This window comes from Dama dama, chromosome 16 (genome assembly GCF_033118175.1).
Source record: "Dama dama isolate Ldn47 chromosome 16, ASM3311817v1, whole genome shotgun sequence".
Classification (NCBI taxonomy): Eukaryota; Metazoa; Chordata; class Mammalia; order Artiodactyla; family Cervidae; genus Dama; species Dama dama.
This window is the reverse complement of record NC_083696.1, coordinates 7002925-7030551: the sequence shown is the minus strand read 5'-3', so window position 1 is coordinate 7030551 and position 27627 is coordinate 7002925. Positions and strand designations below refer to the sequence as shown.

The window sequence follows — 27627 nt, the reverse complement described above, 5'->3', positions numbered from 1 at the left end:
TGAGAGAGACGAAGAGACCAGTGAAAATTGCAAAGCCTCCACCTTATCTGAGCCTGTCCCTGGCCCCGTCTGCTCAGACATGGGGCTTATTAATAACTCCAGACTAGGACATCACACTTCCCCTCTAAGTCAGAGGTCCTTCCTTGGGAAAGGGAGGTGTATAAATGAGCACTGATTATTAGCCACAATGAGGGCTGAAATAATAATCCTTAATCAAAGTGATTTTCTGTCATTGCTTCTCTGCTTACTGTGGTGGAGGGATGACCTCCCTGTGGAGATGTGACCCTAGAAGGACTGTCATTTTGATGGTGTTGATCCCCACTTTCATCATCCCTTGAGAATACTGGGCAGGACCCACTGACGCACCATGCCCTTGGTTCTCAGCATCATCAGATGCTCAGATTCCAGGTCCAATGCTTTGGCTTGGGTCTGCTGGCGGCAAAGGCTGGGCAGAGGTCCTGGTCCTCTCTCTTGAGCTTGTTAATAATTCTTTGCTTCTTAAGCCAAAAGATAAAGTGAAAGCGTTAGTCACTCAGTCATGTCCAACTCTTTGTGACTCCATGGACTGTAGCCTGCCAGGCTCTCTGTCCGTGGAATTCTCCAGACAGGAATACTGGAGTGGATAGCCATTCCCTTCTCCAGGGGATCTTCCCAACCCAGGGACTGAACCTGCATTTCTAATGTTTTCTGCATTGGCAAACAGGTTCTTTACCATCTTGGCCACCAGGGAAGCCCAAAGTAAAAGTCCCTCAGTCGTGTTCAACTCTTTGTGACCCCACGGACTGTAGCCCACCGGGCTTCTCTGTCCATGAAATTTTCCAGGCAAAAATACGGGAATGAATTGCCATTCCCTTCTTCAGGGAATCTTCCCAACCCAGGAATCAAACCCAGGTCTCCTGCACTGCAGGCAGATTCTGAACTGTCTGAACCACTAGGGGTGATCAAAACGAAATTTCCCCCCATTTCTTGTCTGCTTCCCTTTATGCCCTTTGCTTTTCCTTCCCCACAGTAAGATTTAAGCAAAAGGAGTGTGAGCTTTCATCTTTCATCAGACAGAGAGGGATTGAACTCTTTGTTCTGCCCCAGCTGCCTGATCTCAGGAGATGAATTTCACATTGGGAGATGTTAGTAGATCCTAGAAGAGCAATTTCACATCCTTGAGCCTCAGTACTCTCATCCGTAAAATGGGTGTAAGAGCATCCACATTGAAGGGTTATGGTGGGGATTAAAAGAGATGGTATGAATAAAACTGCTAGAACCAGAGTAAGTATTTAGTAAATACTCATCTCCAAGAGACACTCTTGTGAGAATTAGGCAGTGGCTGCCCTCTTGACCCCTGACCTCTTTACCCCATGGAGGCCTTAGTCCTGGGACCTGTGGAGACTTGCTCCATCCTCCACATTCCACTCAGGACCTAGAGGTTAACGTGCTTGGACCAGAAGCCCCCACCCAGAAGTGCTGAGTGTGGCCCCAAGGCCAGTGTAATGCAGGTATTAATAGCACCACGAACACACCAGTCCCTTAGAATCCAGGTGAACTTTTCTCGAATATCCTGACCTTCCCTTAAGTTCTGAGCCTTCATCAAGATGTCCACAAAATACCCTGCAAGCCCACAGCTCTGGAGTCATTCCTGCCAGGGCCCTTTATCTCATGAACACTAACAACACCCACTGCACCTACACACATGCACGAGGAAAAAAGTACTCTCAAGTTTAAAAGAAAGAACCTCAGTCTCAGGATCATAAATGGTTTAACTCAATGGCTAAAAGTGCGTCATTGCATCCATGACCTTGTCAACTTCAACTCAAGCACGTGAGGTGCACTGGATGTTGATTCTGGAGTGGGGCTTCTAAAGCAAGCATGCTGTCATCCCACAAAGATCTTTCCAAGGACTTCCCTGGTGATCCAGTGGCTTAGATTCCATGCTTCCACTGCAGGGGGTGTGGATTTGGTCCCTAGTCAGGGAACTTAGATTCCACATGCCATGCAGCTCAGCCAATAAAAAAAAAAAAATAGTCTTTCTAAAAGGCCCACTGTCTACTTCTATCTAAGGCCCGAGATTTAAACTCAGCCTATTTACTGGTTTCCAGAAGACACTCAGTACCATGGAGCACTTTCTGGTTTCTTAGACTCTACTGTACTGATGAGCGGAATGGTCATGTCCTTCAGTGTCCAGCAGTTAACCTTCCTGCCAGCCCCCCACTCTCTTCCTCGCCCCTTACCCTCTCCCTCAGAGTCCTGTCCTGATCTTTCTCCCTCTAGGAATTTCACATCCTCTGTCATCTCTCAGGCAGAGACCCTTTCATCTTTCTCAGAAGCAGATAGCCAGACCTGGAGGATTCAACTTTATCCTAAGGGTCTCATCAAAGCATCTTTCCCACAAAAACAGGGTCTCCACCAAAGAGGACGTCTCATATCACTGCTAAGAGGAAGGCTACTCTCCTCTTATCATCCTATTGCTTTGGAGGTAGCAGGGTCTAGAATGTCACTGGGTCCCAGCCACCACTGGGTGTTAATGGTAAGTGTTAGTTGCTCAGTCGTGTCTGGCTCTTTGTGACCCCACGGACTATGCTGTCCATGAAATTCTCCAGGCAAGAATACTGGAGTGGGTTGCCATTTCCTACTCCAATAGTAGTTCATGGTAAACCACTACCCAGTCCTTCCTGGGGACAGACGAGCACCATGGAAAAGAAAACTTATTCAAGATCACACAGCTGCTAATGACACCGTCTTTATCACTTATTGAGCAATGATAAGAGGAAGCAACAGATTTCTTTTCTGTCTTAGATAATTCTTCTGTCTCCCTCATCCCCCACCTCCACCTTTACTTCACTCTGAACAGTGCTCAGGTTTCAAAAGTCAAGCGTATTCTCACCTCAGGGTTCTTAGCTGCTGCTCCAGAATTCCTTTGACCTTTTCTGAACCATGCCTCTCAACCTAGTTGTTGCCGTTCAGTCACTAAGTCATGTCTGACTCTTTGTGTCCCCATGAACTGCAGCACATCAGGCTTCCCTGTCCTTTACTATATCCTGGACTTTGCTCAAGTGCATGTCCATTGAGTCGGTAATACCATCCAACCATCTCATCCTCTGTCACCCCCTTCTCCTCCTGCCCTCAATCTGTCCCAGAATCAGGGTCTTTTCCAATGAGTCTGCTCTTTGCATCAAGTGGCCAAAGTATTGGAGCTTCTCCAGCCAGAAGTCATCAGTTCATTTCGCCATGCAGAAACTGAGGTCCAAGAGAGGAAGACATTCATGCAAGGTCATGTATGCATTACCATGAGCACTGGGGCCGGAAAGTGACCCCAGGGTCCCTACCCTAGAAGAGGTGCCCTCTTGCCAGGCATTCCATTCCCAGCAGTCTTGTGAAATCATCACAAGTCATCATCTGACTTGCACATTCCCAGCCCCTCTGTTATGGCAGGTGTCCAACATTCCAGGCTCTTTCCTGTCTTAGGACAGTACCCATTCGTTATCCCTGACTGTGACTGCATCTTAGCACATTCTTCTTCTCCTTTGTGTCTAACATGTAGGGCCTTTCAGTGCGGACATTTGGAAGTGAGAGACACCATTCTGGACAGTGGGGACAGGAGGGATGGTGAAATTAGATGACTAGTTTTGCTTTTGAGATACTCCACACACTCATGTTTCTGGTTCCGAGATTTTTCTCTAGACGGCAGTTCCTCTGTGGCCATACACTTGGGTAAAAGCTCTGGAGTGTGGTCAAGGGAGCCCTCAGGAGTCAGACACACCTGGAGTGAAGGCCAGCTATAGTTCGAGAAGCTCACTTTTCCACTCAGGGACTCAGTGTTCCCACCTGCAAAATGAGATTAAGGACAAATTGGGTCACTAGAAGGATCAAGGAGATGGGGCCAGTCATTCTTCCTATGCCTACCTCATGGACTCTACAAATGTGATTTGTCCTTATCCCAGTCCAGCTAGCTGTGTTTTTGCTTTCTTAATTCAGTGGCCAATACCCTTCCACATCCTAAAATATTAGAACTGGACAAGAACTTAAAGATGGCTTTGGCCTAGGGCCAGAGAAGTCAGGTGACTTGTTCAAGGTCATGGTAAATTCATAATACTCCAGGCTTCCCCGGTAGCTCAGTGCTAAAGAATCTGCCTGCAATGCAGGAGACTTGAAGGAGATGTGGGTTCAGCCCCTGGGTTGGGAAGATCCCATGGAGAAGGAAATGGCAACCTGCTCCAGTATTCTCGCCTAGAAATCCTCACGGACAGAGGAGCCTGCGGGGCTGTAGACCGTGGGGTCACAGAGTCGGATACCACTGAGTGGCTAAGCAACAGCAGTATGCATTCAACAAGTGGACACTTAGGGCTTCCTGGATGCTTGGCTGGAGAAGGAAATGGCAACCCACTCTAGTGTTCTTGCCTGGAGAATCCCGTGAACAGAGGAGCCTGGTGGGCTGCTGTCCATGGGGTCACACAGAGTTGGACATGACTGAAGTGACTTAGCATGCATGCATGTATGCTTGGCACTAGGGTGGGTTCTGGGAATAAAAAAATGAACAAGGTGCAGCCCCAGCCCTTAGGATGTGGGCAATGTCAGCACAATCGACGAGGCATTAAAAAAAACAGACCTAGATCTCCTGGCATTTCCCTCCTCCCATTCTAATCTAGGTTAGTTTCAGTCTTAAAGGTATTCTCAAAGAAATCTGATCTTCTGGGTACTCTTTACAGCAAAATAATAAAAGTAGATTTATTTCTTTTGATAGTACATTTGTAATCATTTTAATACTCACTGGAGATTGAAATTTCATTAGCCACATTTGTAGACAGTCTGAGCAAGATTTGTTTCCTTGACTTTAAAAGATGAACAGACAAAAGTACAGTGTCACATCACTCTCTGAAACCTAGTCTCTGCCCTCAGCATTCTTACCCTCAGCCAGGGACTCCAGGCTCAGAAACGCCTTCACCTCGTGTCCAGAGTCACGTTCCCCCAAGAAACATAGTGAGAGGAAGACATGGAAATGATAGAAGCATCAGGGCTCCTCTAAAGCCACCCCGCTGTGGCCAGCCGGGCTCAGTCCCTCTGGGAAAGCATGGCAGACAGGGCAAGATTAATTCCTCTGAGTTCCCGTAACTCGGGCAATTGTCGTGTTAATGCACCAGCCCCTTCACTGGTTTGGGCGCTACTTCTATGAGCGTTGACACCTCAGCGCTGTGAGCCTGCCCCGCATGCAGGCCAAACACCCCTGATCAGAGTGAAAGACCTCCAGCAGCAAACAGCTGCGGGTGCAGTAGGCGTCCTTCAGCGTATGGAGGTCAGGGCCAAGGGCTAGTGGGAAGGGCGTGGACAGCTGCATCCTACCCTGCTTGCTTCAGAGCCCCATGGAGGCTGCAGGGTGGGGGCCACAGCTGGGGCCTGGAAATGCTGATTCTGCGCACTTAAGAGTCTGCCATGGTGTGGGGCATGTCCATGGTCCTGAATCACCAGCTCTTGTGTTAACATTGTTCTTCTGACTGCAGTGCTCGCTAACTCCTATGTACCCTCTCAAAGAATGTACATTTCCACTCTGCCTTTTCTCTCTTGATTAACCTTTTGTGATTTTTCTGTGAGCTCACTGCCGGAGAACCACAACATCCACTTCACAGTCTAGGGTTTACCTAGCTGATAGGGTGTACTTGTAAAGCATCTTGACCCTTTTTCCAGAGGCATTTTATCTTTCCTGGGAAATTTAGAGAGGGTAGGGCTCCCTTTATCTTTTGTGGCTCCCAGTCTCCGCTCAGCTGTTGCTGAACCCAGGCACTCCAACACTGCCTTCATCACAAGACCATGCAAAAAAAAAATAATAATAATAATGCAATTTACAACCTCTGGTGTGCTGGAGCCATCTCTGCTTCTATAGAAACCAAACGAGCCACTCTTCCACACCTTTATTCTTTTTACTTGATGTAGAAGTGTCTGTAGGGTGCAGCGTCGCAGGTTATCACGTGGAGTCCTCTGTGTGGCTCACAGACCCTGAGTTGCCTTGGGCTCCCACAGGTGACTCACACAGATACGGGAGGAGGAAGAGGGCAGTGAGCAGGGAACGAAGCCACAGAGGCGCCTACACATGCTCTCATCTTTTTTTCCTGTTTTATTTCTCTCCATAGTTCTTTCCGCCTTCTACACACCAAACAGTTTGCTTTTTTAAAAAGATAATTTCTTATCCGTATCCCACTAGAACATAAGCTCCAAGAGGGCAGGGTTTGGGGTTTATTTTGTTCATTGTCTTGTCTCCACATAGACAAGAGTAGCTGGCACAGAGTAAGCACTGAATAGATGCTTGTTGAATGAAGTGTGTGTGTGTGTGTGTGTGTGTGTGTGTGTGTGCACACGCGCGCGCGCTAGGTCACTTCAGTCATGTCTGACTCTTTACTACCCCATGGACTGTAGTCCACCAGGCTCCTCTGTCCATGGTGATTCTCCAGGCAAGAATACTGGAGTGAGTTGCCATGCCCTCCTCCAGGGCATCTTCCCAACCCAGGAATTGAACCCACATCTCTTACATCTCCTGCATTGGCAGGTGGGTTCTTTACCACTAGCGCCACCTGGGAAGCCCCGAATGAATGGAGGTTCTCATGCAGCTCCTGTGATCCTTTCAGAGCTGCTCCCATGCCCTCCTCTAGGGGATCTTCCCAACCCAGGGGTTGAACCCAGGTCTCCCGCATGGCAGGCGTTTTCTTTCCTGTCTGAGTCACCAGGGGAGCCCAAGAATACTGGAGTGAGTAGCCTAACCCTTCTCCAGGGGAACTTCCTGATCCAGGAATCAAACCAGGGTCTCCTGCATTGCAGGTGGATTCTTTACCAGCTGAGCTACCAGGGAAGCTTACTCTGCCAATTACTGGAAAGCAAGTGCCTTCATCTCTGGGCTCAGATGCAAAGCAGGGAGGTTGGAGGGAAGTGTGGACTAAAAAGATGCGCAAAGTGAGAGTTGCCAGTTAAGTTTTATTTGTGGCAAAATGAGGATGGCAACCCGGGAGGTAGGACTTCAGATAGCTCTGAGGGACCGCTCTGGAGAGGCAGTGGGGAAGGTTAATATATAAGATTTTGGTGAAGGGGGAGTTCAATGTAATCAAGTTCTTACTTTATAGGAGATTTTCTGTTAGTCACCAGGAGCTGATGTCATCATGAAGGGATTTAGTGATTTCCTAGATAGGAAGAGATCCAAGGATTGGGATCATGAAATCAGTTCCTGAAAATATCTATCTAAAGACTTGTTCCGCCAGTTTCCTTGGAGCGCAGAGTGCCTCACCCCCCTCCCTGAGTTCCCCTCAGGGGGTGTTGAAGGTCAGGTCGGCAGCTGCAACAGCATAGGGTTCAATCTCTGCACAGGCAGGTGGCAAATGCCCTTCTTGTTGTCGTTCAGTTGCTGGCAAATACTTGTGGCAAGTGTCCATTTGTAGTTGACAAGGATCATGAAGTTCCCTTGTCTGTGCAGTATAAGAGGTTTCAGAATCAGAAGTCAGGAGCCTTGAATTGGATTCACTGTAGACATGGGGTATGTCACTCCCCAAGGTGTCTCTCCCTTTTTTTTTTTTTTTTTCTTTTTTTTTTTAAATTTTGTGGCAGCTCTTTCCACTCCCTAGACTCCTCAGTTGAAGGTGGAAGGGGCTGGAATTACACGTGGAAGTGTCTCTGGTTCTTCAGGTTGACCTGAGTCCAGGCAGCACGTGGATTAGCTGGACTATCGGAGCCTCCCCAGCTGCCGCCTCCACTAACACTGCCTGCCTGTGTCCTGCAGGCAACAACAGCCTCCTGACCTGCATGGAGGACGGGCTGTGGTCCTTCCCGGAGGCCCTGTGCGAGCTCATGTGCCTGGCTCCGCCCCCGGTGCCCAACGCGGACCTCCAGACGGCCCGGTGCCGCGAGAGCAAACACAAGGTGGGGTCATTCTGCAAGTACAAGTGCAGACCTGGATACCACGTGCCCGGCTCCTCCCGGAAGTCAAAGAAGTAAGTGGGGCTGCAGAGGCACGCTCCCAGCAGCTGGAGCTGGCGGGGGCAGGAGGGGACAGGGGGAGCCAGGTCTGTCTAGTTAGAAGGAAGTGCTCACTTCTCTGCCCACCGTCATCCTGTGCTCTTCCCTGGGAATCTGGGGGGACACTGTCATCAGCTGCTGGCTGACTGTGTGACCTGAAGTCAGTGACTTCACTTCTCTGGGCCTCTATTGTTGAGCAATACGATGGGGAGGATAGTAACAGTCTCTGCATAAGATGGGGGTGAAGGATGAATGAGGATGTGTCTGTGAAGTGCTCGCAAAGTGCCTTACACAGCAGATGGTAGGTATCCATACCATCCCTGGGTCAGCCCCCATCAGCGCCCCGGAAGGAAGTGGGGGGAAATGGGCCAGCAGGGCTTGATTTTATTTCATTCCACATGAAACTCTTGCTCGGCCCCACTGAAAGAGTTCTGTGAACGTTTACCTTAACCCCTCCTCACTCGCTCCGTCACCCAATAGGATGAGCAGGGACTCAGGAATCAGAAAGGCACATGTGAGGCCAGCTGACTCCAGAGACCGTGGGTGTCTCAGTAGAGTGTGGCTGCAGCCGTTTGGTCCTTGAGATATCTCTACTTTCCGTCTCTTCCTGAAAGACGGGCCTTCAAGACCCAGTGTACCCAGGATGGCAGCTGGCAGGAGGGAGCTTGTGTTCCTGTGACGTGTGACCCCCCTCCACCGAAATTCCACGGACTGTACCAGTGCACCAACGGCTTCCAGTTCAACAGTGAATGCAGGATCAAGTGTGAAGACAGCGATGCCACCCAGGTGAGGCCCCTTGAGTTTGGAGTCAACACTTGGATCCCTTTCCCCTCTGTTTCCTAAAGACCAGCCAGGATTTAAGAACCACATCCTCCAGGAAACTCCCTGCGGATGCCAGAATTGTATAATAGCGGTATCACCCACGCAGAAGTTTAGGAGCTGGGTTCTCAGCATCTTTGTAATCTCTCTGAACCTTGTGGTCCTACCCATCACACTGCATGTTATTGGCTCAGAGATTCTTAGCTTTGAAAAAAAAAAATCTCAGTGTTGGGAACCTTATGAAAGAAATTATAAGTGAAATCCCGATGTCTGAACTTGATCCAGGGTAAGGTGTGACCGAGGCTGTTTTGTTGACTTTTACCACCATCGCCACTTACATTGCTCTGACATATTGAGAATCGTGATTTCCACTATCTGGAGACATCAGTGGCTCCTCAAGCATTTGGAGAAAGGGAGCCATATTTAGACTAGGTGTACAGTTTTGAGACTACTGAAGAAGGATGGAAGGAGATGGCAGGGACTGGATTTTATCTCAATCCACGTGTACCTGAGGCAGAGTTCAGCAGTCCCACCAGCCCTGCTGAGGGAGTTCTGTGAATGGCATCTCCTTAATCCTTACACCCACCCACCTCCACCCGCTAAGACAGGCAGGGAATCAAGAATGGGAAAGAGCATGAGGAACCAGCTGGCTCCAAGGAAGACTTAGGTCCACAAGGAGCTCCAGCCCTGAGAGAACCCTCCATTTAGGGTGGATGCCTCAGCCCCATGACTCACGGGTGGGCAAGGATCTTTACTCGGGTGAGGCCAGAGTTCAGCCAACTGGGCCCCAGTGCAAGGACCTCCCTCTTGTCAGTCCTTAGTGGGTATTCAGTTCAATGTAGTTCAGTCGCTCAGTCGTGTCCGGCTCTTTGCGGCCCCATGAACCACAGCATGCCAGGCCTCCCTGTCCATCATCTACTCCTGCAGTTTACCCAGACCCATGTCCATTGAGTCAGTGATGCCATTCAAACATCTCATCCTCTGTCATCCCCTTCTCCTCCTGCCTTCAATCTTTCCCAGCATCACAGTCTTTTCAAATTAGTCAGCTCTTCACATCAGGTGGCCAAAGGATTGTAATTTCAGCTTCAGCATCAGTCCTTCCAATGAACACCCAGGACTGATCTTTAGGATGGACTGGTTGGATCCCCTTGCAGTTCAAGGGACTGTCAAGAGTCTCCTCCAACACCACAGTTCAAAAGCATCAATTCTTCGGTGCTCAGCTTTCTTTATAGTCCAACTCTCACATCCGTACATGACCACTGGAAAAACATCTACCAAATACTAGACACAGTTGGAGCAACATCCTCAGCTCCTCTTACTCACATTCTCACTCCAGATAGCCACTGACTTCTGCCCATTCTGATCTCCTGAACTGTCCTTATCCAAGGCCACCAGCCTAACTCAGACCAGCAGCATCACTCTCCCGGCCCACAGGCAGCTTCCCGACCGCCCCCCCCCCCCCCCACCGCCTTCTCCTTGCCTCTCCAGCATCCTGTCCACATTGTATCCAGAGGGGCTTGTTGAGAGCACACATGTGATCATGACGGTTCCCCTGCTCAAAGTCCTTTGTGAACCAGCGACCCCGTCTCCCTTAGAAAGAATCTCGCCTGTGCATTCAGCATGTCTCCCCCATCACAGTAAGAGAGATCTCCCCCTTCACCTGGGTGTTCTCTGTGAAAGAAGCCCTGTCACCTTTTCCAGCCTTACTGTCCTTCACCATTCAGCCCAGGCACCCCTTCTTCCGGAATCTCTTCCCGACCCTCCCACTGTGGGCTCTGTGCCCCTCCGTCACAGCACTGACCACGCTGCATTGGAATTCATTTCACACTCCCCCGCTAGATTTGGGGGCTTCCCAGGTGGCTCAGATGCTACATTGTCTGCCTGCAATGCGGGAGACCTGGGTTCGATCCCTGGGTCAGGGAGATCCCCGGGAGAAGGGAATGGCAACCCACTCCAGAACTTTTGCCTGGAAAATTCCATGGACGGAGGAGCCGGGTGGGCTACAGTCCAAGGGGTTGCAAAGAGTCGGACACGACTGAGCGACTTCACGTTCACTAGGTTTTGCGATCCCTGACCACAGCTTTCGCCTTCCCTGTGTTTTCAGCACTGGGCACGGTGCCAGGCACCTAGTGGGTGCTCAGAAAGTGACGGGGCTTGAGAGCCTCCACGGACATCCAGGCCGGTCTCCCCGTTTTCCAGCTGAGACAGTCCCTCAGCCACCCAAGGTGACGCAGCTGGTGTCAGCTGAATCAGAATCGGAGCCCAGGTCCCCCGACTGTGGACAATGGGCAGAGCGAGTCCAGGAGGCAGTCCCTGAAGGGGAGGCGGGCTCAGGGCTTCTGTCTGTGTACCCGGGTCCTTCCCCTTCCTCAGCTGCCAGGGAGGCAGAAACCGGGGCCGGAACAAGCAAAGGCCAGAGATTACCACGGCCTCACGCAGCCCATCAACTTCCCTCTCGCTCCCTTACATAAAACTGTTGCTAACAGTTACCCAAACGGCTGAGCCAAATACTATTCTGGCTGTGGTCGTGTTATCAAACTGAAACCCAGTCTGCCTGGGGCCTGCCAAGTACCTTTCATGGCCAGTTTGTATTTAAAGGAGAGGAAAATGTAAATTTATCAGACGACTCACGCGGTCCTGTTTGGCAACTGGCGGGGAGGCCAGACGCTAAGGAGCAGGGTATTGCTTGCCGGCTAAGGAATGAGGGAGCGTGTGCCAAATGGGCTCCTAATACAATTGACGTTTCTAGTTTGTGCTGCAAATGAATTTCCTCTACCCTCAGACCAGGGGCCTGGGAGCCAAATCTAGTATTCACCTCAGATCCCCTCTCGCTGCCTGTAAACATAGTCAAAACGTACGGCGCAGAGTATCTTGAACAGCGTGTATATGGAGCGGGAATTATTTGCTTTCCAAACAAGCTCCAGATCCTGGCAAGGGAGGACAGGGGCTGTTGAAGGGGAGGTTCGCATACTCCTTCCCACTGCTACTAAAAGCAAATGAACAAATCAAACCTCAACTTCATTCATTCCTAGGGAGCCACTATGATGCTGGATCCAGACTCTGAGTTTGAATCTTGGCTTTACCACTTACTAGCTGGTAGACTTGGGCAAGTTATTTAACTCTTTACACTTCAGTTTCCTCAGGCATAAAATGGGGGAGGGGAAGTAATTCTGGCTACCTCTTAGTTTATTTGTGAGGATGAACTGAGGCCATGAAAGTAGGGCTGCTGCTGCTGCTAAGTCACTTCCATCGTGTCCAACTCTGTGCGACCCCAGAGACGGCAGCCCACCAGGCTCCCCCGTCCCTGGGATTCTCCAGGCAAGAACACTGGAGTGGGTTGCCATTTCCTTCTCCAGTGCATGAAAGTGAAAAGTGAAAGTGAAGTCACTTAGATGTGTCCGACTCTTCGCGACCCCATGGACTGCAGCCCACCAGGCTCCTTCATCCATGGGATTTTCCAGGCAAGAGTACTGGAGTGGGGTGCCATTGCCTTCTCCATGAAAGTAGGGCAGGTCTGTGGAATTGCGCAGTGTGCAACCCCGGCACACCCCCCACACATATAATGCCTTCCCAAGCAGGGGCAGCTTCTAGGTTTAGGGTCGTCACATGCTTGCCCAAGGATGCAAGGTTCCCTAGAGGAAGTCAGAGAAATCCCAAGCCCATACAATATTAGAAGTGGGCTGGACCTCAGGGTTTTCCCATTGTAACCCGTTTCTTTTATAGGTGGGACCACTGAAGCCCAGAGAGGGGACGCATCATACCTCAGGTCACACAGCAAGTTAGTAGCAGAGTCAGATCTCCTAGCCAAGTCATTGCACAAACCACATCTTCTGCCCAGCCTGACTCCTGCAGCTGCGTGGCTACATGTCACCCCTGTATCTCCCTGGGAGGAAGCAAAATGCACGTGAGGCCATTGACTAGACACAGAGGCAGATAATAAATAACAGCTGCGATTTATTGAGCATGTACTCCATGCCAGTCTGGGCTAAGTGCTTTGTATGGACATTTAAGCCTCACGGTGTCTGGCATCACTGTCCCATTTTGCTGATGAGGAAGGTGTGGTTCGGTGAGTTAAGGTGTTTTGCCCACCTTATAGAACTAGGAGGAAGTCCAGGCAGAACTGAGCTTTCTGTTATCAGGTCAGGCTGCCTCCTTCGTATCTTGTGGTTCACTGTGTAGTTCTGCCCTGATGGTTGGATGGCATCACCCACTCAGTGGACATGAATCTGAGCAAAGTCCGGGAGATGGTGAAGGACATGGAAGCCTGGCGTGCTGCGGTCTGTGGGGTCACAAAGAGTCAGACACAACCCAACGACTGAGCTGAATTGCTCTGTTGCTGTCATATTTCTCTGCCATTGTTTTCTTTATTTCCATTTCTGCTAACTAGAAGCAGTGCGGGTCTCCTTGTCCGCGCATACCCCAGCCTCTCTTCCCCATCTCTGCGCCCCGGCGCTGTAGTAAAGCGCAGAGGCTTACAGGGGAAAGCCTGGGTCCGGCCCTGCCGCCTCCCGATTCTGGCGGCTGCCATTTCTCAAATGCGGGTAATGCTTGGGCTGATGCTAAAGTTCCCTTTGAGACAGTGCAAGAGAGTGGTTAAGAGCTCAGCTAACTCTGAGAGAGCCTGATCTGTGTGTTAAGCTATAAATGCCTTCACAGAGCCTAACTCACTGATCCCCGTGATGACTTTCTCAGGCAGCGAATTCCAGGCTCATTTAACAGGAAACCAAAGCAGAGAGAAGTTAAGGAGCTTCCCCGAGTCTGCACAGTGGGAAGGTTGCAGAGATGGAACTGGAACCTGGGACGTTTGACTGAAGCCCAGACTCTTAACCAGCACACCAGCATCATTTAAAAACTCACCTTTTCACTTCCTGGCTGAGCCTCAATTTTCAAATCTGTAAAAAGGACATGATTTCCGCAGTAACTGCACTGTTAAAAGCATTTTTAACTGCATATAAAACACTGGGCATGTAATAGATATCTGATACTATGTTATATGCTTTTGGCTTCTTGTGGACCCATGTAGCTAAAGAGGAGCTGAGAAAGCATAATATGCTTCTTTTAAATTTTTATGTATTTATGTATTTGGGGCTGTGCTGGACTTTTGTCATTGCAGCAGCTTCTTGTTGCAGAGCATGGACTCTAGGGCACGCGGGCTTCAGTAGCTGCAGCCCAGGGGCTCCAGGGCACAGGCTGCATGGTTGCAGTGCATGGGCTCGGTTGCTCCATGGCAAGTGGGATCGTCCTGGATCAGGGCTCAAACCCGTGTCTCCTGTATTGGCAGGCAGAGTCTTTACCACGGAACCAGCAGGGCAGCCCCACACAGTATGCTGTTTTGCAGATGGAGACACAGGCGCAGAGAGACAAGACGCTTTGCTGAGAGATGCTCAGCCCTCTGGCGTTAAACTTCACCCTAGCATGCAGCACTGTGCATTCAGAGATGCACCGTGGGTCCCCTGGCCTCCAGTCTTCCCAGATTGGATCCTTAGTGTCAGTGGGTCCAGTGGGTCCTCTGGCCTCTGGTCTTCCCAGATTGGATCCTCTGTGTCAGTGGATCCAGTGGGTCCCCTGGCTGCTGGTCTTCCCAGATTGGATCCTCCGTGTCAGTGGATCCAGTGGGTCCCCTGGCTGCTGGTCTTCCCAGATTGGATCCTCATGTCAGGCCTTCTGTGGTCATACTGGGCTCAACAGCATGGCTCTGCTCTGAGCATCTGCACCCAGGTGATAGGCAGGCCTAAGTGCACCAAAACCTTTTCCCAAAGGAGGACATGAAATCCAGAGCGGCTCTGGGAAGTCTGCCATGTAGAAGCTACCAGCAGAGCCAGAGGTGTGGTGGTGGGAATCAAAAGAAGTGTGCGGGAGAGACAGGTGACCACAGACTCGAAGGAGGGATATGTGCGTAGCAAGAGAAGGGCCTGGACGTGTCATCTGGGTCCCACTCTAGAAGCCCTGGCTGCCGGCCCTCAAGCAAGTCTGGTTTGAAAGTGCAAGGTATCTTAGCAGAAGGAGTCTATCCTTTGTGACGCTGCTTCAGTCAGCAGCAGAAAGCGCCAGATGAGCTGGGCAGGAGGGAGAGAGACCAGAGTCAGCAAGACCAGAGCGCCTTTATGCTCCCCTCTTCTGTAGTGGCGCCTCCCCGGCATGAAATTCCCTGCGCAGATTCCAGCCGGTCCTAATACATTCTCTGTTGCAAACCCAGCTCCCAGCCAGCTCTGGCCCACGCAGTGCTGAGGTCTGCAGCCCTTCAGGGGCTGGAGGCCAAGTGCACCATAGGCCAAGGCTCCAGGAAATTGGGGTCAATTTCCTACTCCCCCGAGGGCCCAGCAGAATCACGGGGCCTGGGGCTCTGGGAGGGAGAGTCAGGGTTCTCTGAAGCCATAGGAAGTTGCCTAAACTTTCCCTGTGCTCACACGGAACCTCTGGGTGGACTCAGCCATCACCCCACAGCTGTGGGCGCGGGATGGGCCACCCTTCTCCGTGGCCACAGAGGTTTTCACCGCCACCAGATCCTCCTCATGCTGGCCCACGTGAGACCCAGAGAGGGGCCCCTTGCTCTCTAAATCCCAGCTCCTTACAGCTGTTTTCTCAGACAGGGCAGCTTCAGCCTGCATGAGCCCTTTCCAAGAGTTTGTTTTCTCATGCATACACTTGTTCATTTATTCGTGTATTCACTCATTTCTTCATTTACTCATTTATTCCCTCACCCATGCATTTCTCTTCTTATTTTTTAAACAAATTCACCCCACATCTCTGTACTTATTCACTCCATCTTTTATTAAACAGTTCCTGAATGAACAAAAATACCTATTGAGTTACATGTGAATGGGCCAAGTGGCTGGGGCCTATTAAGTGCTGTGGAAGGCCCCTGGGGGTACAGGGGTGACCCAAGAGGGTACCATTTAGGACGGAACAGATGGTACAGATGCAGCGGGTGTCAGAGACCTTCGGCTAGTGCAGTGTGCAGGAGGTGGGTAGCATTAGGACAGGATGCTTCTGCCAGAAAGTTCCATGCCTGTGTTTGGACAAGGGGGCAGGGGCGGGCGGTGAGGGGACAGAACAGATAGAAGGTGGAACATGTGCAGAAGAAGCCTGGCCAGGCGGAACCTCACGTGGGGCATTTGAGAATGCAGGCAGTGGACGGCGCTCAGGGTTGGTGGTGGAGCTGTGGGGAGCTGGGAGCTGGAGAACTGGGCAGAGTTGAGGCTGAGAGGGCCCGGGAGGCCTGAATGGGAGCTGAAGGGCTTGAGAGGAGTCATTCCACAGATGTTTTCGCTGTTGGAGCACGGTCAGCTCCTCTGGTCTCATGTAGAGTTTCTTTTTTTTTTTTTTTTCTTTATCATAAACTTAAAAGAAGGGGACAATATACAGCTTGTTCTCAGATAGGTGGACTGCCTGTGCAGAAAGTGTTAATGCCTGTGGTTCTCCATTTTCCAGGAGGTAGAGCCCAAACTTCATAAGTGGATGTTTAAAGCCCCTACCTGCCTGACAAGCTCATCCTGCCCCATGCCCTCCTGCTCAAACTTTCTCATGCCCTTTGGCTTCCACAGATGTTTTGTTTTGCCTGATTCTACGTACATACCCTTGAAAACTCTTTTCCATCTGTCACCTCTTCTCAGAAACCTTCCCTGCTTGCCCCTCACATCCCGTTAGCCTCCCCATGTGCACACAGCATGGTCACTGGGCACGGTCATGCTGATTGGGTGACAGTTCACGACTGTCTTGCCAGCTCTCTGGGGCAAATACTGGCTTACTTCACATCTGGACCCAACAGAGCTATGCCTAGAATGGACGCTTAGGAAGGGTCTTTGGATTTGGGGATGGTTCTGAAATTTCAGCAAAGCTGGACCTTCTTCTGTTAGAATGTTAGTGGAAAGTGGCTCATTTGCCCATGGCTTTGCAGAAGACTGAGAGATGGGATATTGCCTGTTTTAAAGACTCAGAGGGCGGGAGCATGTAGAAGCATCCTCATGCTACCATCTCAGTGCCATTATTGCTGGAATGGAATGGAGTGGAAGGAAGGAAGGAGGGAGGGGAAGGGAGGCCTTGGAAGAGAAAGCTGCTCAGGGGGCTGGGACCTGGGAATTTTTTTCTCATTGATTGAGATGAAGCAAGCTTTGGGGCATGCCTGGGGTGAAAATGAAAAGTGATAGTTGCTCAGTCATGTCCAGTTCTTTGTGACCCCATAAACTCTAGCCTGCCAGGCTCTTCTGTTCATGGGATTTTCCAGGCAAGAACACTGGAGTGGGTAGCCATTCCTTTCTCCAGGGGATCTTTCCGATGCAGGGCTCAAACCTGGATCTTCTGCGTTGCAGGCAGATCCGTTACCCTCTGAGCCTTGGTGGTGTGTGACTGCCTCCTGACAATGGCTCCAAGACCCATGCTTACTCACTGTACATATTGGGGTGCACCTGGTCCCCTATATTCTCAATTACAAAAAAACAAGCCAAACAAACTCCTCTGATTGGACTCTCTGAAAGAAGACTACTCGGATGTAGGAAACCTAGGTGTTAAACTCTTCAAAATGCTCTGAGCAAGTCTCTTCCCCCACTGAGTCCTCAGTGTCCCCATCTGTAAAATGGAGACATTGCAGTGACTCTATTGGAGGTTGGCTGGGTTTGCACCATGGTGAAGAACTTGTTTTGGAACACTTTCAGGGCGCTGCGGAGATGAAACATTGGGAAGCTTCTTGTGCAGAGGGTGGGGTCTCTCTCAGTCTGACTGTGTCTCTGTGGCGTGCAGGGCCGCGGGAGCAACATCATCCACTGCCGGAAAGATGGCACCTGGAGCGGCTCCTTCCACGTCTGCCAGGAGATGCAAGGCGAGTGCTCGGCCCCAGACCAGCTCAACAGCAATCTCAAGCTGCAGTGCGCTGAGGGCTATGCCATAGGTACGGTGGGCGTGCGTGGTGAGCTGTGCATGGGAGCGGGGCGTGTGCGTCCTCCCCAGAACTTGAGGCTTGTGTCCTGCTGGGGTAATGGGCACCTCTATCAGCGCGAGGCACTGGGGAAATGAAGAGGAGTGAGACCAGACCCTGTCCTCCCCGGAAGAGAGTTCAGGGCACGGATGTCAGCAAAGCAATGTTGGCTGGGTGTGTGGGATTACCCTGGAGGACAGAAACGTTGACTGGTGCCTCCGGGGACACAGGAAAGGCTGCTTACACAGGGATTCGCCAGAGCTCATTGGGCAAGAAGTGACATTCCAGACAGAAGGAGTCAGCGTGGCAAAGGGAGGCAGGTGTGAAAATCCACGTCCAGTTTAGGGAAGCCGTAGTGATCCAGCGTGGCTGCCTTTGTTGGTAATCTTAAAGTATGTGTGATGCTAATCATTCATAATCCCGGCCGTGGGTAAGTGCTGTACCCAGCTCTCTAGAGATGGGATCTCTTATCCTCTCGATAACCTTGAACAGATGAGGAAATTGAGACTCAAAGCAATGACAGAACATGCCTGAATCCTTAGACCACTCCACCAAAGCCCGAGTTCTTTCCATGGCTTTTCAGTTGCCTCCGAAATAAGGAGAAACAGCTTTTTCAAAATATTCTTTGCCTGGTCATAGGCTAGCTCGCCAAGTGAAGGGAGACAACCTAGGGTTTGATGCCAGGGGTTGGCCTGGTGGAGACCAGACCAGGCGTCTGGACAGATACATCAATCACAGGCCCACGGCTTTCTGGGGAGCTGGGTGCACACGGAGTCTGACCTCAGTGCAGGGCAGTGCTGCTGACCTCTTGGGCGGATTCCTTAATTGACCATGATGAAAAGCCCAGGGAATTGGATGTCCTTTCTTGTGGCCAGTGTGATTTATGGGACAATCACCAGGGATGTCTGGAGCAGAGGGTTATCTGTGCAGACACTCACTCCCAGCCACACAGTGTGTTCCTCACCCTGACGCGGTTATCGTTTCATGTCCAGAAGGGAGGCCCGCGGCTGGGAAGCAGAGGGGTGAGGGGGCCTGATCACTTCCTTTGAAAGATGGAAACGCAGAACCTTGCACAGAGGTTCTTCAGCTGAACTTAGAGGAGGGATCAGCCCTCCCGCATTAGTGCTGGGTGGCTCAGAATACACCCAAGGGCATGGTTCCCACTGCTGATTCCCAAGGTACTTTAAGATCTAATGGAGTCACTGATCCAAAGGACCCTAAGCAGGAGGGTGGCAGAGGGGGGAATCTCATCGGGTCTGCCAGTATCCGTGTTCTAGAAAGTTGGGGCAGCAGGTGGAGTGATGACCAATAGCGTTGGCTGCTCCATCCCAAGGCCAAGGCTATCCCCATCATTCCTGAGGGGTGTGCCTGGCTCTGGACACTTCTGTGATGGGGCCCCTGCCCCTGACTCAGTCAGAACACGCACATGAATACTCCGTCACACTCATGCCTGGCATTGAGCAACCCTGGAAGGAAAAAAAAAAGTCCTGATTGAAACCAGACCGCCTGCATGTCTACATCCACCGATGCTTTCAAGCACATTTATTCACGTATGCACAAACAAGCAAGCACGCATGCTTAACAACCAGACGCGAATGCGCCCACTGTGTGATGAGCTCATGCCCAGCATGGACACATCAGCCAGACCCCACCCAAATGCGTCACCCGTAAACCTGCATGCAGCTCACACACACACACGTACGCAGACATGTCACGTGGCCGCTTTGTACCTGTTGTATGTGTGCAAGTCACAGACACACGCAAAGCAGCCAGAACGCCTGGCTCTCTGCTAGCCAGCAGACTGGTCCAGAGGTGGTGGGGGGTGGGGGGGCCGGGGTAGTGGTGACAGGAGCGTTTCCTTCACCCCCTGAGGTTTCTCATGGTCCAAGCAGAGAGGGAAAGCTGTGTGTCTGACGTTGAAGCCAGAATCCCCTTCTCTGCCTCTGTACCCCCTTTTCTCACTGCCATGCCCATGTGGTTTTATGAGCATGGTCGTGGGGGGTGGGGGGCTGCTGGAGGGGGTTGAGAGAGTAAAAACCCCCACCGTGGGGGGCTCTGAAGGAGATGCTGAAGCAGAAAGAAGAAAAGCTTGCCCCCACCCCGCCCGATACTCCCTGCTTGTTCTCCTTACATCCACCCCCTGGGCTGAGCCCTCCCCGGGGAGACATCACCTCACCAAGGAGAGGGACCCCGGCCAGAGGCCTCCTAAGGGAGGGCAGGGTGAGGTGGGCGGCCGGCTTGGGGGCTGGGGCCCACTTTCTGGAGCCGCTCGGAGCTGCCTCCAGGCCCTCCCCGAGCAGCCTGGGGAGGCCTGTGTCCCCTCTCAGAAGCTCCCAGAAAGTTGTGACAGCCACCGAGGCCGCTGCCACCTCCCGGCTCCTCCCGGGAGGGGGAGGTGGGGGCCCGGTGAGATGAGCGCTCTGTAATGATGCCAATTAGGGCTCATACATCACAACACGCTGCCTGGTCCCGAGACCCGGCGCTGTGGCAGGGGGAGGAGGGCAGAGCGGAGCCCGCCGCCGGGAGAGAGGGATTGAGCTATGTCTGCTGCACAGGGCAGCCGTGGCCTCCTGGGTGGACCAGGTTTATTTATTCCCCCTTTTGGGGTGAACAGCCTTTGTCTGTTTCTCAGAGGTGGCGTCTTGTTCCTCCAAAAAGATTTTCCCATCAGAGCCTGGCTCTGTCCCTGTTCCCTAAAATCTGTAGAATTGATCTCCTGATAGACACACACACCACGGAGTCTGAGGGCCAAGGGACCCCCAGCTCGGACTCTCAGCTCGTCTTTTTGTGTCTTTCTGCATGTTGCTTTTCTCTCTGCTCACTCTTCACCGCGCTCTGTCCCCTTCCACGGCCGCCACCTTCTCTTCTCTTCCTTCTGTGTCTCCACTGTATGCGTCACGGGGTTTGGGAGCCGGAGAGGCATGGGCTTTCATTCACGGCCCCCTCCTCACCAGCTCTGGGACTCAAGCGCCGCACACTTCACTCTCTCACTCCTGAGATGCGTGTGAGGACCCCGGTCTCAAGGGCTGAGTGTGCAGGGGGGTGAGTGGCAGGTGAAAGCCAGCTGACCAGACCAGAAATACCCCCCACCCCTGCCTTCTGGGCTCAGAGGCCCCATGTTTAAATTAAAGAGATTCTGAAGATTGTCCCGGATCTGCCATTCCACCCCGGCCCTCTCTTCAGACTTTGTGACTCGCTTTGATCGAAGAGAATGACAAGACGGCAACAGAAGGGCCCTGATGAACTATATGCACATTACAAATATCTATATATGCACATACATTTGCATGTATGCATATACATATATGCATTCTGTTTTTATACATACACACATTTGGAAGGGAGCCTTTGGACTGGCTAGCAGTAGAGGATATTTTTCAAGAAAGTTGACTCTCGTAAACCATTCGGTATTCAAGGGTGGTCTTGACACTAAGGCAGAGGAATGACCTCCCTAGGGCCCTGGTCAGATTCTGACATGTCCGTTCTTTGTCCATATGAATGAGGACCTTTCTGGAGTCCTGGGGATATCCCATGGGATAAGCTTGGTTTTAAGGAGACTTCAGAATCACTGAGGTCAGGACAGAGAATGAATCAGTCATATTTCCATCATCTTGCCCACCCACAGCTTGAAGGTCAACTGGGGAAGTGCCTGGACCAAGGGCTTCTATGTACTGACCCTGTCTCTGTTGGTCGTGGTGCCTTCACTGACTCACTGCCTGATTCATGTTTTCATTCCTTTATCTACTTATTCAGTCATTTATTGATCCACTCATTCATTTATGTACACACTTCCTGCTCTCTGGGATACCTAAATGCCTACTCATCATTCATTCATTGTGCCCTTCATTCATTCACTCACTTATTTCCTCAACCATCTATGCAGTTGCTCACTCTTGTCTCTTTCACTCACTTCACAAATGTTTATCGAGTGCCTGCCATCCACCATGCCCAGTGCCAGGCTCTGGGCATAGAAACGGGCATAGATAGCACTGGCCTCATGGAGTTACAGTCGAGCAGGGAAGAGAACTTTTGGTACAACAGTGACAAAGTCTGTGATGGGTGCCTGTAGGAGGGTTTGGCCTGTCAGGAGTGGAGGTTTTCTCCAAGCAAGGGCACTTGGGTTAAGGTCTGAAAGATCGTTGATTGTCATGCACTAGTTGAAGAGGGGTGGGAAGGATCTTGAAAGCACAGAGGAGGGTGTGAACACAAGCCCTGGGGGGAGGAGAGTGTGGCTAAGACACTGATGTGGCATCCACATGCTCATCCTTCACTCGGCTGATGCCTGCAGAACAGACCTTGTGTGCCAGGCGCTGCGTTAGGCTCAGAGAGGACGCGACCCCATCCTTACCCTCCTAGGGCATTACTGTAGCTGTGGAGAGGAGGGACGGGGGGTCACGGCCAGTGCTGGAGTGGGATTCACCAACGGCAAATGCTGCTCTCACTCAGCTGCAGAGATGAGGGCAAGCTTCTTGGAGGATCTGAAGTGGGCTTTGAAGAGCTGGTGGGATTTGACCTTGAGAAGTCTGATCAGTGGGACAAGTCAGGAGAAAGGATACACAGGGACAAAAGTTTAGAGGCCATGACCTGGCGGGTTCTGGTGGAAAACCAAGTGCAGTCCGGTTGGTGGGTGTGTGTGAGGTGGTTCATGGGAGATAAGGTTGAGCAGACCGTGGGAGGCCATGGATGCTGGACAAAGGGGTGTGTTTTGCACTTTGTCCTGGATGTGGGCCACCCCTGGAAGGGTTTCTGAGCAGAGGAGGAGTAAGACCAAGCTGAGCTCAGGGCCGATGAGCGTGGCGGTGGGTGTCAGCTGCACTGGAGACAAGAGAGTCGTCAGGGAGACCAGACGTGGCCCTCCTGGAGGGGCGGGGGGGGGGGGGGGTGGTTCTCTCTTTCCCGCTGTCCCTGAAGGTGGGATGGCCCAGACCAGTGGGGCCCAGGGAGCGGCCGGGTCCATTCCAGTGGGGGAGGGGGCGGCCCCTGGCATCAGGAGACGGGTTGAGCCGCCACCTCCCTCTCTGCTTCCCGCAGGGTCCGAGTGCACCACCTCCTGCCTGGACCACAACAGCGAGTCCATCGTCCTGCCAGTGAACGTGACCGTCCGCGACATCCCCCACTGGCTGAACCCCACGCGGGTACAGGTGAGTGACCGCGAGGAAAATGACCTCGCTGACCATGTACACGCCCTGGTCCTGCGCAGTCCCTCTCCGTAGTGAAAGCATCTGACGGCCACACCCGCTCTGCAGGGCAGGCACTGGTCCACCGTCATTTCTCCAAGCCTTAAGCATTTAGTCCTTCCCTTCTGGCAGCCCTGTGCCAAGGCTGTTACTCACCGTCCCACTGAATCCTGATGACGGCCAGGGAGTAAGAGGACGAGGCACCTCACTTACAGATGAGGAGACGGAGGCTCCAAGAACAACTAGGGTGAAGGAGCAGGGAAGACCCCAAAGCTGCGTCTGCCGACGGGAACGTCCTCACTCATCGGGGCAGGCCTCAGGGCTTCTCCGGTAGAAGCTCTTGGACAGTCCGTAGACAGGGTTTCCGGTATCTTTCTCGTACTTCACTTGTGTGGTGGAAAGCAACTAATACGTGATACGGGGGACTGGTAATACTGATTGTGTATGGAGCATCTCCCGTGTTTGTGCACCCGACACTTAGCACACAGTCTGATGAGACCTCAGGATGGTCCCGTGGAGTGAGGGCCACCGTCTGCACCCTCTCCTCATGGACACTAGACCTCAGGGGTGGAAGGTGGTCCAGTAGGAGGGTTCGACCCCAAGCCTGAGTCCGAGGGCTGTGCTTGCCCCATGGTGCCAGGCGTGTGTGGAAGGCCAAGTTCCCATCAGAATTGGCCAGCCCCATGTTCCTATGTGTCACCTGATCAATCAGGGCCCCCAGAGCTGACGTGGACCCCACTTGTGTCCTCTGGGGCAGTGCAATCCCTGTCGCCATGTGTCAGCTCTGGGCATTGACTCCGCACACTGGAGGATGTGAGAGATGGAGACGGGGGCGCCGGGAAGATTCAGCTGTGTCTCTCCACCACCCTTTCTGCTGAGGCGCTGGGAGGGCTCCCGTCTGCCCGCCTGCCCGTTGCAGATCCCGCTCGGAGAGCTGGCAGAACCTGATAGCAGGCGTACTGTTTCCCAGACGAGCTGAGGGCTCGATGGCGAGGGCTTACTCAGCACTCCACGCTGGCTGACCTGGCCAGCCCCTCTGCTGACCCCGCACCCCAGGGCCTGCCACCCCTCACTCTTCCTGTGTTCTGCTGCCCCCCTCTGTCCATCTCCAACTTAGTGCCCTTTTCCTGCCTCTGTTTCCTTCTTCTTCTTTTTTTTAAGAGTTGTGAGTGAAGTTATATTTGGGGCAAATGAGGACTATAGCCCGGGAGATAGCATCTTAGATAGCTCTGAGAAACTGCTCCCAAGAGGTAAAGGCGAGGTCAGGATAGATGTGGTTTTGACAGAGAACACACAACCAAGCACATATTTTTGCAGAAGATCCTGCAAATCTCATGAAGGGTCCACTTGTCAAGAGGAGCAGATGTCACCGCGAAGGATTTTCTGGATATAAAGAGATACAAGAATTGCCTGTGTCTATTTTCACTGTTTCTCTCTTCCTTCTACTGAGACCCCTATCACCTCTTTCCGCCTGCTTCCTGCCCACCTTCTTTGCCTCCATCTCTGTTGTCCTATCTGTCCGTGTCTCTCTGCTTGACTCTCCCACATAATCCAAGAGCCCACTGTTTCCCTGAGCTTGTGCGCCTTCATCTGTTTTTCACACTCAGCATGCTTTCCCCCACTCCCCACCCAGAGCTCCACATAGGATCTCACTGAGGATCCCATGTACACACCCAGGTGCCCACACAGAGGCCATACGTCAGTCTCAAGGCAGATGGAGATCATCAACACACACCCCTCACTGTACAGATGGAGAAACAGGATCAGAGAGGGAGGGGGCTGGGCCAGGGTCACACAGGAAGCAGCGCCAGGATTTTGACTGGGAGCTCCTTCTATGCCACCCCACCCTCCCTCAGCACCCTTCCCCCTGCCACCTCCCATGCACCAAAGGCAGGGGGCCTGCCTCTACACACAGCGGACACCAGAGACCTCTCTCACATCCCAGGGCCGGAGGTCTTCTTGGTCTGGGACCCAGACCAGGGCCCGCCACCCCTCTGCCCTCTGCCCGTCGACTGAATTCCACCCTCCCCTCCATGAGCCCCGGGCACTAAAGAGTTCAGTTATAATTCACGGTGAAATAAATCCAGGGATTTGAAAGTCTGCAAAGCCCCCCTCCTCAGTCGCCCACCCGCTGCCTGCCCACCCCCACCCCCGCCCAGGTCCCCGGTCCGCCGGCCCTTATTGATGCCGGCCTACCCGGAGAGCCGTAACGAGGTTCAGACCTCCACTGGTCTCGGGAGGCCTCATTATCCAGGAGGAAAAAAATGTGGTAGAAAAAGGGAGGAGGGCGAAGGGCAGAGATTGATGATTTCCAGGAATCGGGCAGAGACGCTGGCCTCCGCTGCACCCTTGCCCCCGGTGTGGCGAGAGCCGCAGACACAGCTGCGGGGCCGGCGGGGCTGGGCGGGAGCCGGCCCGGGTCGCCCCTCTGCTCTCAGAGGGTTTGCCCCGAGCACCAGCGCGGGGTGGCAAAGGGGCACGGCTCTGCGCCAATCACTGTCACGATTGTCCCCGTGTGAGAGAGTGAGAGCTGAGCCCTGACGTAATGAACACCCGCTGTGAATCCGGCATTGGATCAGACACCTTCCCGGCTTCATTTGCACTCCTGCCCCCACCCCCCCCACACACACACACAACCCAGGAGGTAGGAATTAGTCTCCCTTTCTTCCAGTAGAAGAAATGGCATCTCATACGTAGAAGCCTTCTCCCCAGAAGGAACTGAAGAGGGATCTGGGTCTGTCTGATGCTGCTGTTAACTCTAGCTGCCTACAGCCTCCATGGTAATAATAATAAAGGGGAAATGTTTACCATCGCCTAAGTAGCTGACAGCCAGCTCTCCCCACAGACACACCCTCTGACGTGTAGCACTTGCCCATTGCTGTGGTGTAAATATTCCCACCACAGCAGGCTGCTGGCGCTCCAAGTGACTGTCGCTGAACACAAGTCAGAGGAGATGGGCGCCGTGGCCTCTCATGAGCCCCTGGGAGCCAGCTGCAGCCCACCCTGGGCACTCACCACATAGCAGGCTCTGCTTTAAGCATTAGACACAGGTTGGCACATGTGACAAGAACGAGGACCACCTAGGTAACTTGGAATATTGACTCTGAGCTCATGTGCAGGGTGAGGGGCCTTTGTGAAGGCAGGCCCATGCTCAGCATGTTGACCCTGGCGTGCCCTTTGGGGCCCAGGGCACAGCAGATGCCCTTGTTTGCAGTGGCTGAGTCAAGGGACCAAGGTTCAAGTCTGAGCCCAGGCAGCTGCTTGCTGCATGTGCCAGAGTTTCCCCTTCTGTGAAACGTGAGCTTGACTGAAATCAAGAGTCACAGACTCAACAACCGATGGGAACAAGGCAGGTGGGATCAATGGGTGAAGCAGGCCAAGTGTGTCGCTTTGTATTCTAAATACTGAAGTGTCGTAACTGTATTGGTATAAATACATCAGACAGAAAGATTAAAATAAAACAAATGCCCATGTATGTGCTACCCAAGCTAAGAAATAAGTTATCGCAAATGCAGTCACTTTCTTATTGAGATAAAGCTTGCATGCTAATCTTAAGCATAAGGCTTGGTCAGTTTGCTGTGTCCACTCGTGAGGTCCAGATCGGGGTGGGGACCTTTACAGCTTTTCAGACAGTCCTCCCCTTTTCACGCCAGGCAGCGCCTCCTCCGCCAAGGTCTCTTCTGTTGGTTTTGCTTACTTTTGAACTTCATGTAGCTGGAATCTTAGCATATATATCCAGAGAAATTCTTGCGTAGCCATATGTTTTACCTTCAGAGAAAAACACGCTGTCCTTTTCCTTTCTTTCAAGTTCTCCCCCTTTTCAAGCCTCTTCGCACACATGCACTTTGGAAAGCAGTGAAGATACAGAGAAACCTTCCTCTAATGTAATCAATAGGACAGTGCAAACTCTCTGTGATGGATGGAAATACGCCTCGGGCTTAGGGCTGGAGAGGCTGCAGGGAATGGTGGGGACTGTGGTCAACGGAGAAACACACCCTGGCTGCCAACGGGGGAGCCGCCAGCTGAAAGTGACAGCGTGGAAATGTGGGCTCGGTGTGGCCAGATTTTCCCTGTTTCCTTGGGTACAAGAAATCCTAAGTCTTTAAAATGTGAAGTCTGTCATTTTTTAAATATGGGCAACTACTTTTGACTTTGAGCACTTTGTGCACCACGCCAGACACTTCTGTGGGCTCTGTAGCCTGGGAGCTGTTGGCTTGCCACCTCTGGATGAGACACTCTTCCAGGCTGGAATTCCAGAATTCAGGGGACAGCCCCTCCTGCGTCAGCCCCCAAGGAGCACCTCCCGTCTGCCCTGCAGTTCCCCTGGCTTAGGGTGCTGAGAAAGCTCCCCGATAGGAAGTGCAGCTCACAACCTCAGAGGGGCGTAATGCCTCTGGGTAGCGAGGATCACGCCATCGACTCAAGGGACGTGAGTTTGAGCAAACTCCAGGAGATGGTGAAGGACAGGGCAGCCTGGCGTGCTGCAGTCCGTGGGGTCACCAAGAGTCCAGCACGACTGCGCAACTGAACAACAACAGCTGGGATCTTGGCTTCTTTAAGAGCTTCTGGAAAAAGGATGGAAGGAGGAAAGAGAAGAGAAAGGGAGAGAGGAAAGGAGGGTTGAGGAGGAGGAGAGAGAGGGAGTTAAGGAAAGGGAAAGCACCGAGTACTGACCCTCTGTTGTGACATGCGGGCGCTTTTTGTGAGGAATTCACTACACTCCGGTGAGATCAATGTTAT

The 27627-nt window shown here is 52.2% G+C and overlaps 1 protein-coding gene across 1 annotated transcript in view; it reads left to right on the top strand.

Moving 5' to 3' along the window:
- Positions 1-27627, top strand: part of PAPPA (pappalysin 1) — a 258399-nt gene that overhangs the window by 196170 nt on the left and 34602 nt on the right. The window contains exons 16-19 of the mRNA XM_061163313.1: positions 7745-7955; positions 8595-8766; positions 17536-17683; positions 22742-22851. Of these exons, the coding sequence (XP_061019296.1) occupies positions 7745-7955; positions 8595-8766; positions 17536-17683; positions 22742-22851 (641 nt within the window). The remainder of the gene's footprint in view (positions 1-7744; positions 7956-8594; positions 8767-17535; positions 17684-22741; positions 22852-27627) is intronic.